Consider the following 16,555-nt stretch of genomic DNA (forward strand, 5'->3'; position numbering starts at 1 on the left):
TGTACATCAAAATTTGGTTATTAGCATTTTGAAAACACACACATATATATATATGTATATATATCATATATATATTTGTCATATTTAATCCAAATTCTTTACTCTGTATATATCTTTAAAGTAATAGAATGTTTGTAAATAAAGGTTTTTATCTTGCCCAAAGTCTATATATATACATATATATATATGGTTGCATTGCTTAATTGATCACCATCATTTGCATATAGTTTGTCTTCACTCACAGCTTTTTATAAACCCTCCTAGAATAAGAATCTTCTAGAAATAAAAAACACTACTTGTTATAAGTATAGACACCAAGACCTACTAATTCAAGATATTCTTGTGGAGGGGTCTAGCAATCTGTATCTTTAATAAGTACCCCAGATGATTGTTATTATCAAGAAAGTGTGGGAAGCACTGGCTTCTTCTGTGAAACTGAGTGATAAAGCACCACCAGCTAGACAAAAGAAGAGGGAAACTCGTCCAAGCTGTGTGCCAGGTGAGGCCTTTAAAAACACTATCTGGGCTATCTGGGTACCCCATAGATGTCATCTTACTCTAAGTTTATAAAAGTTTACATCACAGGAAGTCATTTTGCTACTTTTATTTGAGTTGAATATGCACATTTGGTTTCACGAGGGGAAAAAACCACAACTGTCATATTTCATCCAGCTAGAAAGTCTGTTACAAGTGAATGACCATATTTTTTTTCTGACCTTTGGAGCATTGCCTTGAGATTTTTCCAAGAAACTCCGTCAGTAGCCTAGTGCCAAGTTAGTGTGCTGGGGTTGCATGCATCCATATCTGGCTTTCCAGATGGGCATTATTAACTGCATTGGATATTGGCAGAGAAAGTGGGAGCTGGCTGAGAGAATTCTGGGATGGAATGTTCAGAAATAAATTTGTAGGACCTGCTGAAAATAAATATAGTATATGCAGAATGTGGTGGGGATAAAGTGAAGGAGAAGATGAAGCATTCTCCCTGAAACCTTATTGTGCAAGAAACTACCTAAGATTCTGACAAGAGTTACACCACTTTCCCTTGCCCCCAACACACACACACACACACACACACACACACACACACACACTCATACACACAATACACATGCATACACATGCCTACCCCCCCATGTCCACACACACACAAGCACACACATACACTCACATGCCCACATGCACTTGGGTCATTTTATCCCTCATTGGCATCCTCAGCTTCTTGCCTAGGGCCTTTGATATTCATAGCCTTAAAAGTAGAGACCTGAAAACAGTTACAGTTGATCCTTGAGCAACATGGGTTTCAACTAAACGGGTCCACTTATATACAGATTTCTTTCACTAAATACCTACTACAGTAATACATGATCTGGGATGGGTTGAATCTGCAGGTGCAGAACCATGGATACAGAGGCCCGACTGTAAAGTTATATGCGGATTTTCAGCTGCACAGGTGGTAGGTGGCCCTAACCCCTGTATTGTCCAAGGGTCAACTGTATTAACTCCAAAATGAAGAAAGCTGCAACATCGACATGAGTAACTGCTTAGTTTAATGTAAAAATGTAACATTTTGTCACTTTATTATTAAATTTGGTATCCAAGTAGTCAACACTTGAAAATAATTTGTAGTATGTATTTTCTCATTTTGAAAGGATTCCCAAGTGTGCATGACAGATGAGAAATCTTGTCAATAGTTAATTGAGTGACTTGTAGCCTCATTTCAAAACCAAAATTATAAAAATCCTTTCAAGATTCTTTTAAAGCAAGAAGTCAGTTTTTATGTGAGATGTAGATGTATTTTAATATGGTTGGTATGATATGGGTTGAGGCCTCACCCACACACGCACACTCACAGAGTTCACCACTTCTGAATGCTATTGGGTAGGGCATACAGTTGGAGAAAAAGAAAATGTGCTGTTTAAAGCTGTGTCTTCAACAGTCCAAAGACTGCAAAAGGCTTTAGGGTCCACCCTTAGTCATAGGACCATTGGGGCGGGTGTGGTCCACCCCTTGCTACACCAGGAATGTGTTTAAGGGACTTGAGAGCCATAACTTCTGCTCTGGCTACATGCAGGTGAAACTGATGGAGAGCTTCTGCATCCAGTTGCACAGGCTGTGCATTGCGTAAGGGCCCCGCATTCCAAGGGGGCAATGTTCACACTGAGGACACCTACATTTAAATATTTATTATGACAGTGTTTTCACAGGTGGCATTAAAGTGCTCTCTTCTAAGAAAAGCAGTGTGCTACCACACTTTTTTGAAAGCTGGAAATTATTGGGTCTCAAAGATGATGTAGTACCTTTAGCACCAGCTCACTGCTTGGGCTGCAGCCTGGGCCGATGGAAAAGGCAGTGCTCCTACCTCGCCGCTCATCTGTATCATCCCTTCCCTGCAGGAAGTGGTGTCTTGACCTGAAGAGAATTGTTCCTCTCACAGGAGACTGTGCCCCTGCAGTGGTTCTCAATGCCCAGAAGCCATCGTGTCCTCTGCTGACCCTGTCCCTCCTCTGTGTGTCCCCAATTAGGCCCAGCAGTCGGCTGAAAACATGGAATGGATCCACACAGAGAAACATTTCCGTGCCTCAGTCTCTGTAAAGGGGGAAAGAACAGTTGAGAGGCATTCTGATTCCCCACGGAGACTCTACTTCTTCAATTAATTTCAGGAACTGTGTGTTCTCACCAACCTATTTTGGTCCCCGTCCCCCAGAGACCACTAGGCCCTCTGAGAGAGAGTCTATCCCACTGCATGGGTCGCCCTGAATGCAAACAGCTGCTTTCCCCATCTCCTTCCTCTTCCCCTACTGCCTCCCTAGGGACTGAACCCCAGGACCAGATTTAGATAGCGAAGAGCCCTGCTGTCAATCACCCTCACTGGCCCTGCCCCTGGGCTGCCTCTCTCTGTTGAGCCCAGAACTTCCTGCAGTCCAGGACCTGGAGGAGGGTATCCGCTTCCCGGGGATGCCCTTCCCGTTAACTCGTCTCTCAAGCCTCTTTGGAAAGGCATCCTCCTGAGAATCCTTGATGTGACTCCAGACTATTTGACATGTTCCTTCTCCCTTGCTCTTCAAAAGTGTTCCGTGGGAGTAAAGTCCTTTGAAGCGCACCCCTGCTATAGTCATATAAGGGATATATTTCTTGGTTTATCTTAACCAGTGTTTTCCAGCATGTGCTGCATGAAACGTCAGCCCCACGAGGTGCTACTTATAAACATGAGAAATATGCACCCTCCCCTCTCTTTAAAGTTTTACAGTGAAATGAGCATTTAGTACTGAGAATTCCTGCAAAGGTAAAGAGAGACCAGTTTTACCATAATCTCCTACCTTTTCACAATAAACTTAACAGCAGTGGACTTGGTAAACTAACATACACTTATTTAGAGTAAGGTTATCAATCTTTTCAGCCAACTCTTTGTATGTAATTCCACGTGGAAGTTTGTCCACCGTAACTTAATTTTATCCTGAGCTTTCAATGGTCTCACGTACTTGCTCCCTCTGGTATTTGAAGGACTTAGTTCTGGAATCTAAATGACGTTGGTACCCATGTAGGAGAAGTCTGTGTTCCGATAGTCTGTGTTCCACAATGTTTGCATGGAATTAACAAATGTCATTAAGTACTTGCTCTGTGCCAGTCAGAGCCCTTGCCCTCCGGGGGCTCACAGATCAGAGGCAGTCAGCTGTCCCAACATCTAATGCAATAACCTGTGCTGAGTGTGTAATTGGTAGGGTTTCCTGTGGCAGCACAAAGAAGGCACTGGACACATTGACCTGGATAGTCGAAATAGCCTGAGTGTAGGGGGCTGGATGACGAGAGTGCTGGGTATCTTCCATTTGCCCCCAGATGCCTCTCCTCCCTCTCCCTACACTCTGTCCCGCAGGCTGACCTCTGTGGACTGTATCAACGGCTCATCTTCCCTCCTGATTTCAGTTGGGTTTGGACAATTGGGAGCACTACAGATATCAGACAGCTGGAGGAGCATGGGGTCAGGAGTTGATTTCTCTCCTTGATGGGTTTCTGTGGGCTGGCAACATGTCTCCTCTGAAGGTCGTGGCTCCTGCCAGGCAGCCCTCTCCACCCAGCTCTGTCTCTGGTTCCAGGAATGAGTCTGGGGGTGGGGTAATGCTCGCCCTGATATTACTTGCCCTGGGGTACTGTACTGTCCATTGTGCTCCCCTTCTCCACTGCCCACACCTGCCTAAATAGCACCTGTGTTTTGTTGTTTTGGTTTTTAAAATTTATTTATTTATTTATTTTTGGCTAAGTTGGGTCTTCGTTGCTGTGCGCGGGCTTTCTCTAGTGGCGGCGAGCGGGGGCTACTCTTGGTTGCAGTGTGCGGGCTTCTAATTGAGGTGGCTTCTCGTGTTGTGGAGCATGGGCTCTAGGTGCACGGGTTTCAGTAGTTGTGGATCGCGGGCTCTAGAGCGCAGGCTCAGTAGTTGTGGCGCATGGGCTTAGTTGCTCCGCGGCGTGTGGGATCTTCCTGAACCAGGGATCGAACCTGTGTCCCCTGCATTGGCATGTGGACTCTTAACCACTGCGCCACCAGGAAAGCCCAGCACCTGTGTTAAACTCTCCTCAAATTGCTCAGTTTGAGTGTGTCATCTATTCCTGTTGGGACCCTAACTGATATGAAGAGTATCCCCATCTATGTGAACTATGTGTGCCAGGATCTGAAGCTGCATGGTGCTTTAAGGAGGCTCTACCAAAATAGCAGTGTGCTCCGGCAGGAGGAGAGAGGGAAATGCAGGAAGCAGCAGCTGGAGAGGTAACAATGCTAACAGCTATTGCTGCTGTCCGTGCACTTCTCTGAATGTTTGGGGCTTCCCAAGGATCACCCCATTTAGTCCTCCCTGAATAAGGAGATTCACTGTTATTACATTTCACAGGTGAAAGAGCTGGGCTTATTGAGTTTAAGTAACTTGGCCAAGGTCACTCAGCCAAGAATGGGTGGAGCTGGGTGGGGACTCAGGCAGTCAGAATTCAGAGTCCATCCTCTTGTCCACGCAAAGGTGTTTGGACTTGATTCCACGGCAGTGCACATCTGCCTGCCTTTCCTGTCCACTCAGCTTTACCTTGTGCTGTAAACATCATTTCCCACAAAAGGACATCAACTTCTCCAATAAGTTCTTCTCTTTCCACATAACTATGTCTTATTAAATCAAAACTTTTTAAAAAGATAAATTAATGTGACATGAGCTTTCGTTATACTTATCAGCAAAATTAAACCCAATCCTGAGTAAGGAGGGACATCCTGGAAGGGTAAGTGCGGCCTTGAATATGTGATGCTTTTCAGTTGGGGTGGGTGCTTCTGTGTCCCTTGATAAATACTCATTTTCTCAGAGCCCATTTAGGGATGGCTGCCTGATGACTTGACCTGACATCCCAGGAAACAGCGAACTGGGTCATACATTAAGCCACAGATCTCTGAGAAAACTGATAATGACATGATATTTTAATGTTTACGTCTGCTCATGGTATACCCATAGAATGGTGATGCAGCATTACACAAATACTTCTTTTCTCTGGGTTTTGTTTTTCCTTTAAAACGAGTATCATTTTACAGCCGCTGTATATTTATTTAATGTTCCATGCCCAGATGTCCCATTTCTCCTGTTTTATGACATAGGAGCAATAAGATTTTTTAATACCATCCAGGAAAAGATGCTGATTGAATCCAGAAGAGGAAACACAGAAGGTTTTAAGAAAGAGAAGCTTTGTTTAGTGAGATGTTTTATCTCCTGGGTTCGAGCTGTCACATCAGTTAGTATTTACTACTTTTTGTCTATAGTTGTAAAGGAATTGATTCTAAATCTTCCAAGGGTATTATATAGGCTTTTTAAAAAGCTTCAGTAAGGTGTCAACATACTTTAAAATTCAAAGCAAAACAAAAAGACAAGAAGATGCTTCACTTTTTGCTCTTCAGGGAGCAATCTCACGGGAATCTGAAAGACAGCTGACAGTCAGTCTTCTCTTTATCTCTCAGCTTAACTGGAACACTCAGGGCTTAATATTTGCCAGCCCTAGCCCCTCAACAGTTTTTCTTCTTTGAAAATAATTAGAACCAGGAACAATTTACATCAAAGTTCTCAAGCATCAAGATGGTAAACATAGGGCTTCCCTGGTGGCGCAGTGGTTGAGAATCTGCCTGCTAATGCAGGGGACACGGGTTCGAGCCCTGGTCTGGGAAGATCCCACATGCCGCGGAGCAGCTGGGCCCGTGAGCCACAATTGCTGAGCCTGCGCGTCTGGAGCCTGTGCCCCGCGACGGGAGGGGCCGCGATAGAGAAAGGCCCGCGCACCGCGATGAAGAGTGGCCCCCGCTTGCCGCAACTGGAGAAAGCCCTCGCACGAACCGAAGACCCAACACAGCCAAAAATAAATAAATAAATAAATAAATAAGAAAATCCTTTAAAAAAAAAAAAAAAAAAAAAAAAGATGGTAAACATAGATACTTGTTGATTCCCAGACATAGGGTTCCCGATTATTTGCTAGCTTGAGAGAGTGAACCTGTGATTCTATCAATTTTATGTATTTTTCTCTTGGATCTTTGGTCCAAGTCCAAAGCCAAATTTTTTCTTTTAAGTGAACATCCTCAGAAATATGCCTGCCTTATGTTTCCTAACAAAACTTAAAATCTAATTGGGAAGGATCCTATTTTCCTCTGTAACACTTACCTAAAATGAAAGTACAGAAGCTTTTAGATAAAGCAGCAAAAACCCCTGGGTTTGGGGTCCACCTTTGTTTTACAATTGCCCCAAATCTAGAATTTTTTAGGGAGCATGAAACATAGTTATATTTTGCTTTTTTTTTTAAATAAATATTCTTTAAATGATATGTCCATTTCCCTTTGGATTAAGTGAAAGTTCCAATACCCAGAACAGTAATAGTGTTGTAATAACTGTAGGACATTTCACAGTTGTTAGAGCACTTTCTTTTCTTTCTATACCATTTCATTTGATCCTTATATGACTTCCCTGATAAGACAGGCAAGGGAGGTGTTATTTGGTATGTGAGTTTTGAGGTTTAGACCAGGCTGAGATACTACAGGCCCCAGGAACAAGCAGCTCGCTGCTAAAGTTGACATATATTAATATTTATATATATGGTTGAAAAACTTTTGTGGTCATCTTATTGTGACAGCCTCATGTTTTATATTTATTTTACCTGAAAGTGTGAGTTGCTCCATTCAAAGGATGAGGAAAGAGTGAACTTTGAGATTGGTATTAGAAAATAAGGCCTAGTTGAACTCTGCTTAATTCTTATTGGTGAGCTGAGTAGGCTGCGTTAGAAATGCTTTTAAAGTGCGAACTCACATAAGCCTTTTACCTCAGAGCAGCTCCAGCCAGCAGTGCCAGATATCAAAGAAGGGATCTGGGAGTGAACTCATCCATGTGAAAATACTAGGGGACAAACTTGCAGGCAGTTTTGTTCCATGTCTACCAGACATTAACCAGCATGTCCAGAATGCTATTAAACTCCATCTTCAGTAGTTTATTTCTTGGGATGATGTAAATAAGGCTAATTTAAACATGTACTCAGTCATAAATACTACAGGGGGTTTTTCTTTTAAATAAAACAGCTTGTGGAGCTCGATATCAAAAAAAGAAACAATCCAGTTAAAAAATGGGCGGAAGACCTAAATAGACATTTCACCAAGGAAGACATAGATGGCCAAGAGGCACATGAAAAGATGCTCAACATCACTAATTATTAGAGAAATGCAAATCAAAACTACAATGAGGTATCACCTCATGCCAGTCAGAATGGCCATTATCAAAAAATCGAGAAACAATAAATGCTGGAAAGGGTGTGGTGAAAAGGGAACCCTCCTGCACTGTTGGTGGGAATGTAAATTTATACAACCACCATGGAAAACAGTATGGAGGTTTCTTAAAAAACTAAAAGTAGAACTACCATATGACCCAGCAATCCCACTACTGGGCATATACCCTGAGAAAACCATAATTCAAAAAGAGACGTGTGCCACAATGTTCATTGCAGAACTATCGACAATAGCGAGGACATAGAACCAACCTAAATGTCCATTGACAGACGAATGGATAAAGAAGATGTGGCACATATATACAATGGAACATTACTCAGCCATAAAAAGAAACGAAATTGAGTTATTTGTAGTGAGGTGGATGGACCTAGAGTCTGTCCTACAGAGTGAAGTAAGTCAGAAAGAGAAAAACAAATACCATATGCTAATGCATATATATGGAATCTAAAAAAAAAAAAAATGGTACTGATGAACCTAGTTGCAGGACAGGAATAAAGAGGTAGATATAGAGAATGGACTTGAGGACATGGGGTGGGAGGGCGAAGCTGGGGCGAAGTGAGAGTAGTAACATCGACATATATACACTACCGAATGTAAAATAGATCGCTGGTGGGAAGCAGCCGCATAGCACAGGGAGATCGGCTTGGTGCTTTGCGATGACCTAGAGGGGTGGGATAGGGTGGATGGGAGGGAGGCTCAAGAGGGAGGAGATATGTGGACATGTGTATGCATGTGGCTGATTCGCTTTGTTGTGCAACAGAAACTAACACAGTATTGTGAAGCAATTATACTCCAATAAAGGTCTATTTAAAAATAAATGAATGTTAAATGAAGCATAATGTATATTTAACAAGGCACATCTCATGCGTAGCTCAAGGACTTTTTACAAAGTGCACACACCCATGTAACTACCATTGTAGATCAAGAAACAGAACAGCCCACCCTCCCGGGAGGCAGATGCAAGAGGGAAGAGATATGGGAACATATGTATATGTATAACTGATTCACTTTGTTATAAAGCAGAAACTAACACACCATTGTAAAGCAATTATACTCCAATAAAGATGTTAAAAAAAAAAAAAAAAAGAAACAGAACAGCATTCCTGAAGCTCCCTCGATCCCCATTCCTATCACTACCTCCCCCTCCTCCCCAGAGATAACCTCTATCCTGACTTCTGTCACCAATGACTAGCTTTTTTGGTTTATTTTTTTCCAGCTTTATTGAGATATAATTGACAGATAAAACTATAATATATTTAAAATATACAACGTGATGATTTGATACTGATAGACATTGTGAAATGGTTATCACAGTCAAGTTAATTAACTCGTTCATCACCTCACATAGTTTTTTTAGTGAGAATTCTGCTTTCAGCAAATTTCAAGTACACAGTACATGTTAATGACTATAGTCACTGTGCTGTACATTAGATCTTCAGAACTTATTTATCTTTTAATTTTTTATTGAAGAATAGTTGGTTTACAATGCTGTGCCAATCTCTGCTGTACAGCAAAGTGACTCAGTTATACACATACAGACATCTTTAGAACTTGTTTATCTTATAAATGGAAATTTATACCCTTTGACCACCATCTCCCCATTCCACCTCCCCACCCCAGTCCCTGGCAACCACCAATCTACTCTTCATTTCTACGAGTTCAGCTTTATTTTTTTTTTAGACTCCACATTTAAGTGATACCTTACAGTATTTGGTTTTCTCTGTCTGGCTTATTTCACTTAGCAGAATGCCCTCCAGTTTCATTCATGTTGTTGCAAATAGCAGAATTTCCTTCTTTTTTTATGGCTGAGTAATATTCATTGTATTTATATACCACATCTTCTTTATCCATTTATCTGTCATTGGACACGTAAGTTGTTTCTGTATCTTGGCTATTGTGTATAATGATGCAATGAACATAGGAGTACAGATATCCTTTCGAGATCCTGTTTTCATTTCCTTTGGATAAATATCTAGAAGTGTGATTACTGGATCATATGATAGTTCTTTTTTAATTTTTTGAGGAGAGGACCTCCATGTTATTTTCCATAGTGACTGTACCAGTGTACATTCCCACCAACAGTGCACAAGTGTTCCCTTTTCTCCACATCCACACTGGCTCTCTTATCTCCTATCTTTTTGATAATAGCCATTCTGTCAGGTTGGCTAAAAACCCAATAATAGGTGTGAGGTGATATCTCATTGTGGTTTTGATTTGCACTTCTCTGATGACTGGTGATGCTGAGCATCTTTTCATGTATCTCTTGGTCATTTGTGTGTCTTCTTCAGAAAAATTTATTTTCCTATTTAGACCCTTTGCCCATTTAAAAAAAATTAGATTGCTTGTTTTCTTGCTATTGAGTTGTAAACATTCCTTATATATTTTGGATATTAACCCCTTATTGGATATAGGGTTTGCAAATATTTTTTCCCATTCCATAGGTTGTCTTTTCATTTTGTAGGTTGTGAATATCCTCTTTCGTAAAGTGCCTAATCAAGATTTTTGCCCATGTTTTAAAGGTTATCTGCCTTTTTTATTGATTTTTAGGAGTTTTTACATATAAACTACGTATAAGTCTTTTGTTGGATATATGTGATGCAGATATCTCCTAATCTATGTAGATGGAGGCTTTTTAAAAAGGGACTGAGAGTTCAGTATGTAGAAAATAGAACCAAGAAGTGTGCTCAGGTCTTAAGAAAGTGGATGTTTGAAGATAAATTGAAGGAAGAGGGACCTGGATCTTGTCCTTTTAAAATTTATTGGAACTTTCTTAAAGTAGAATTCCAAGAGTAGCTGATGCTGCCTCATGTACTTGATATAATTAGTCATTTTTTATTTGGCTGTTCTCTCGCAAGGTAAAAGAGAGTCATTAGTAACCGTTGGTACTCCAGTAGAATATTGTCACATACAATGATGTAGTACTGTATAATTAAGTTAATAGATATTTTAATACCTACTGTGGGCATGCACGGCACTGGATGCGGGGGGTGCAAAGGTGGGTGTGCTAGCACCTCTACGTGTAGTGAGCTTTTAGGGATCTTTCAGGATGCTTTTGTATCTGTTATCTTGTTTGAGCACATGAGGGTAAGGCGACCACCAGACTGGTAAAATAGAAATAATGTGTCCTTCTGCTTCTCAGACTTTTGACTCTCATATATTTCTGCCCTAATTCTGTAAAATCTTTATTTTCAAGAAATGCCTTTGTCTTACCCTGATAGCCCCACCAATTAATACCTGGAGAAATTCTCTTTGCTCAAAATGACTAATTTAAATAAAACATGCAGAAATTACTTAATTATTTCTTAATATAATATAAGGAACCTACAGTGAGAAAAGACCATAAAATAGAGATACTTTTCCCCTTGCTATTCAACAGTACTCCTTAAATAATAGATATTAATCAACTGAAATCATACAGAATTTATTGAGGGCAAGTCTGACAAGGTATTATGTTATCCTAGACATTGAAGAGCTATAAAGGTATATAAGGTGCAGCCCCTGCCCTCAAAGAACTAACACACTGGTGGTTGTAGTGGTAGTACCTGTGTGTGGAGGGAGAGTGTTAAGAAGATAACAACATGTACAATGACAATGTGAACATAAAAACCCCCTACCAAGAGAGGAAGCCTAGGACAGGAAGAGTTACTTTGGATTGATAACGGCAATGAAAAAAGAATTGTATTTGTTACGATAATGGAGCTGGTGCTACAGAACTAATCCCAAAGTGTACAATGGCTCAAACATGGCAAGAGGTTATTTCTCAGTCATTAGAAGTTAAAAACAAGTGTTCCTGATTGGTGACTAATTCTGCTCCAAATGGTGATTCAGAGATCCAGATCCTTCCAACTTGTAGGTCCACCATCTTCAACATGTGGCTTCTAGGATTGCTGGGCTTGTCCACATTAGACTGGCAGAAGGAGAAAGAACATGGAGGATGGGAAATTTTAATAACCAGATTTGAAAAGAGTGTGCATTGTCTCCACTGGAGTTCCGTTGGCTAGAACTCAGCATGTGGCCACAGTGAACCTCGTGGGAGGTTGGGAAGTGTAGTCCAGCTGTGTGTCCAGGAAAAGATACTTTTGTTGACCACTAGCAGCCTTTGACACAGGATTCATGATGGCAGGGCATTTAAGAGAGGTTTTGAAGCAAAGTGAAGTATTTTGAGAGAGATTGGAAAGGAGGATTAATCCAGGTAATATGAAAAGCATAAAGAAGGACTCATAAAAAAACAACAACAAAAATGCAAGAGCATATTTAGAAAATAAGAGATGGTTCAGTTTTTAGGCGCATATGGGGAGTATCATGGGAGAAAGTATTGGCAAAATAGGTTGAGGCTATTTCCAACCTGAAGCCACATTTTTAGAGGTTTTAAAATCCACACTAAGAAGCTTATATCCACCATGGTTTTTTTTGTTTTGTTTTGTTTTGGCTACCAAGGCTCACTCCCATTTGTAGGAAAATTGTGGCCCAGATTCATTTTCTTTCTTTTCCTTCATATGCTGGTCTTCCCTAGAAAGTGAGTTTTGTTTGTCTCTGACACATGGTGGTGGTAGTCAGGGAGAGGGGAGCAGACCCTCAGCATGAGCAGCTTCATTTTTAGCTTTTGTACCAGAGACTCCACTGGGGCCTTCTACCAAAAACCAGTCTAGAGCCTGGTATCTGCTGAATGCTATGGTTGGGATGGATCCCAAGTTCAGTAGAAGGAGAAGGGAGGGGCATTCCTTTCTGACTCTAGGACACATCAACTCATGTTCAGGATCCTGGAATTTAATTACCCATATTGTTATCTTAGCTTGTACAGCTGCAAATGTGGCTCATAGTTATAGAAGTATCCGGTCCTTTAAAATCCAGCCTCAGCCTTCAGCCTGATGACCTCCTGACAGTGATCAGCTGAGAAGGGTGGAGCTGGGGAAATCCTCTCCACTCCTTTCAGTTCTGCCAACTTGGCTTTGAACCAACAAGAATGTTTTGGCCAGAGAATATATAGCCCCACACCCTCTAGCCTCTCTCTTACCCTCACCTCTGCCCCATGTTGCATATTCTATTTCGTAATCTTATGCATTCATTTTAGCTAAATTAATTTTGACCCAGGCTTTATTATGCGCTGCCCTAGAAAGCTTCTGTGTGAATGATTTCTCCTTCCTTGAGCTTCTGACCATAAATTAATGGCTGTGAAAGCTTACCTTTGCTCTCCAGTTTGGAGAGGATTTGTTTCATTATTCCTACCAGGATGTAAACATGATTGTATATCTTTCTTAGACTACTGAGGAAAAGAGAACCTTTGACGTAACACCCAAGCATCCAAAAGGTGCTTGTTTTCAAAGCAAACTTTTTTTTTTAAGACTTTTTTTTTTTTAAGTCGAACCTTTATTTATTTATTTATTTATTGGCTGCATTGGGTCTTCATTGCTGCGCGTGGGCTTTCTCTAGTTGCAGCGAGCAGGGGCTACTCTTTGTTGCGGTGCACGGGCTTCTCATTGCAGTGGCTTCTTTTGTTGTGGGCTCTGTGGGCTCTAGGCATGCGGGCTTCAGTAGCTGCAGCACACGGGCTCAGTAGTTTTGGCTCGCGGGCTCTAGAGCGCAGGCGTAGTAGTTGTGGCATATGGGCTTAGTTGCTCCACGGCATGTGGGATCTTCCCGGACCAGGGATGGAACCCGTGTCCCCTGCATTGGCAGGTGGATTCTTAACCACTGCACCACCAGGGAAGTCCCTCAAAGCAAACTTGAAAGAGACTTGGCACACAGTTTTTTCAAGATTGTGAGCACATTAATTACATTTGAGTTCGATGGAAAGAGAAGTGTTATGTTCCTCTGGCAAGAGTTCTAGATATTTTTTCCTCTAGGTGGCCACAAAACAAACCTAAAGAAATCACTGTTACGTCGTGTCCTTTGTCCTATGTGTATTTTTCTTCCTCTTCTTCACCGAAATACCCTCACTGGTTCCTCTCCATGGTCACCTTCTGCATGTACAGTCATCAAAAGACTAAACCTTGCTGGTGGCAGGCATTTGGTGTTTTTCTCTTTGGGTTGCTTCCATGTGGGGCCGATGAAACTCTTCAGGCCAGTGTCTGTGGCAGCAGCTCATTCCCCAGCCAACTTTGAGGTTTGTATATGTCTTGAAGCACTAAAACATTTGGGGAGACTACATGGTGTAGTGGAATGGAACATGGACAGAAATTAAGCAGACTTGGGTCCAGAATCTAGCTTTGCCTCTTATCTCTGTGAGATCTTGAACAAAATACTTGAACTTCTGGGTCCTCTGAGCCTGAATTTTGACAGTAGAGCTTAGTTTTAGCTGTTTTTTAATTTTATCTAAATGGAACTGTATAGTGTATATTCCTTTGATACTGGTTTCTTTCACGTGATATTATGTTTGTGAGATTCATTCAAGTTGTTGCATGTAGCACTAGTTTGTTCAATGAAATTTATGTTATTGCATTATATATTGCAAATCATTTGTCCCTTCTACTTTGATGGACTTTTGTTTCAGTTATTACCAATTGTGATTCTATGATCATTTAAAAAAAAATCTTGTGTACATACTCTGTTGAGTAATGTCACATGCTGGGTTCCCCAGGAAGCAGCTCTGAGAGAGATTCGCTTGCAGGAACTTTATTCCTTTCTGCCATCAAGATCAAAGTTTCCTTCAAGAGCAATACCTATGGGGGAGTGAGGAAGGAGGATCAGACAGAGAAGTTGGAGCTGAAATGGCCCTACAATGTTGTACCAAATAGGGGCAAGAAGCCTAGACCTTTATACATCTCTCATTTGCCAGGCATTGGATGTGGATTGACCCAAGGAAGGGAGCATGATTTTGAGTGAGACATCTCTCTTTAGCAGAGAGTGAGGGCCACATCTGTGAGCTGTCACCATTCCTAGAAGCCATAAACATTCCTAGAAGCTGGTAGAGTGAGTGTTCCAGTCCTAAAAGTCCTAAAATGTGTGTGTGTGTGTGTTTGCATGTTGGGGGTGAAGCTGAGCAGTGCACCACAGTGTCTACTACATCGTTAGTATTAATTTCTAGGAGTTGAATTGCTGGTTCATAGGATATGTGTATATTCATCTTTAGTAGATACTGTCAAACAATATTCCAAAGTGTTTGCACCCAAATACCATGTTAATTTAGATTCCAAGATTCCCCAACTGGGATCTTACCACCAAGATAAAGGAATATATATAGAAGTGAAATATAAATGTGAGAATATGCTATACATTAACTGAACATCTTCTATATTATGGGGAAAGCAAAACTGAGTACCATTTGAGTAAGCTATTTATCATCCTCTACCTGTGGCTTGACATCTTGAAAACTGTCCACGTTGTTCAGGATGTTCTAAAATCTAGTTATGGCATTAACAGATCTTAAAGACTTCCTTATGTTCTGAGAAAAAAAAAAAGGAAAGGAGAAATATGAATTAACTGTTGCCTCGAATTTCATTTTTCAGAGTGGCCAAATCAATGAAGGTCCCTGTGTATGAGACCCCAGCTGGATGGAGATTCTTCTCAAATTTGATGGACTCAGGCCGGTGCTCTCTGTGTGGAGAAGAGAGCTTTGGCACTGGTAAGCTTTTTTGGGTTGGTGTTACTGGAGAGGGTAGCTGCAGAACTCTGTGACCCCAGTTTGGGGACCTGTGAGTCCACTGTGAATCAAAGGCTGGCAAAAGAGTTAGAGGCAAAAAAAAAAGATCAGAGAAACCTAGTGGGATATGTGCTATGACACCTTCACGTCTTCTGCCCAGTTCTTCTTCTTTTTAGAGAGAGAGAGAGAGGAAATATATCAAATTCCCATGTGTTCATCACGTAATTTCAACCATCATCAACTCCTGGTCAATCTTACTTTATCTCTACCCTCATCCACAAGAGGAGCCCTCCCCTCTGATTATTGTGAAGCAATCCTTAGTGTGAATCTTTAAGTATAAGGGGTACTGAGGGGAAAAAAATATATATATATATATAATATATATATATATAATATATATATATAACCATAGTACCATTATCACACCTAAAATGTTAAAAAATAATTTCTTCTTCACTATTTTAAAGATGTCACACCATTGTCTTCTGGCTTGCATAGTTTCCAAGAAGTCAGCTCTAATTCTTACCACCATTGCTCTGTATTTAAATTTCGCCTACTTCCCACCTCTGGCTGGCTTCAACATTTTCTTTTTATCTTTTGTTTTTAACAGTTTAATTATAATATGTATAGGTACATGTATTTTTTTTTTTTAACCCTGCTTAGGGTTCTTTGGGATTCTTGGATCTGTTGTTTGTTGTTTTTTATTAATTTTAGAAAATTCTCTGCCATTATCTCTTTGAATATCTCTCTTTCCCTATTCTCTCCTCTCCTCTGAGAGTCTAATTACATAATGTTAGATAATTTGTGACCATGTGTTGTCTCAGAGCTCTTACATGCACTATTTGGTTTTGTTTACTCTTTATTCTTTTTGTGTTTCAGTCAAGATAATCTCTATTGGCATATCATGAATTCTTTCCTGAGCTGTGTCCAGCCTTTTGCTGAGCACAGTGAAGGATTTCTTCATCTCTGATATTGTAGTTTTTATTTCTAGTATTTCTCTTTGACTCTTTTAAAATAATTTTCATCTCTTTGATGAAATTCCTGATCTGTTTATGTCTGTTGTTTATCTTTTCCATTAGATCATTTAGCATATTAAACATAGTTATTGTAAACTTTCTGTCTGATAGTTCCAATAACTGGTTATTTTCTAACTCTAGTTCTGTTGATTGCTTTGTCTCTTGATAAAGCAATGGTTTACT

The 16,555-nt window shown here is 40.7% G+C and overlaps 1 protein-coding gene across 1 annotated transcript in view; it reads left to right on the forward strand.

Moving 5' to 3' along the window:
• The window catches only part of PGM5 (phosphoglucomutase 5), a 188,792-nt gene that overhangs the window by 100,820 nt on the left and 71,417 nt on the right, over positions 1–16,555 (forward strand). Inside the window, exon 7 of the mRNA XM_057549000.1 lies at positions 15,223–15,338. Within this exon, the coding sequence (XP_057404983.1) occupies positions 15,223–15,338 (116 nt within the window). The remainder of the gene's footprint in view (positions 1–15,222; positions 15,339–16,555) is intronic.

The sequence above is a fragment of the Balaenoptera acutorostrata genome, chromosome 6 (genome assembly GCF_949987535.1).
Source record: "Balaenoptera acutorostrata chromosome 6, mBalAcu1.1, whole genome shotgun sequence".
Classification (NCBI taxonomy): domain Eukaryota; kingdom Metazoa; phylum Chordata; class Mammalia; order Artiodactyla; family Balaenopteridae; genus Balaenoptera; species Balaenoptera acutorostrata.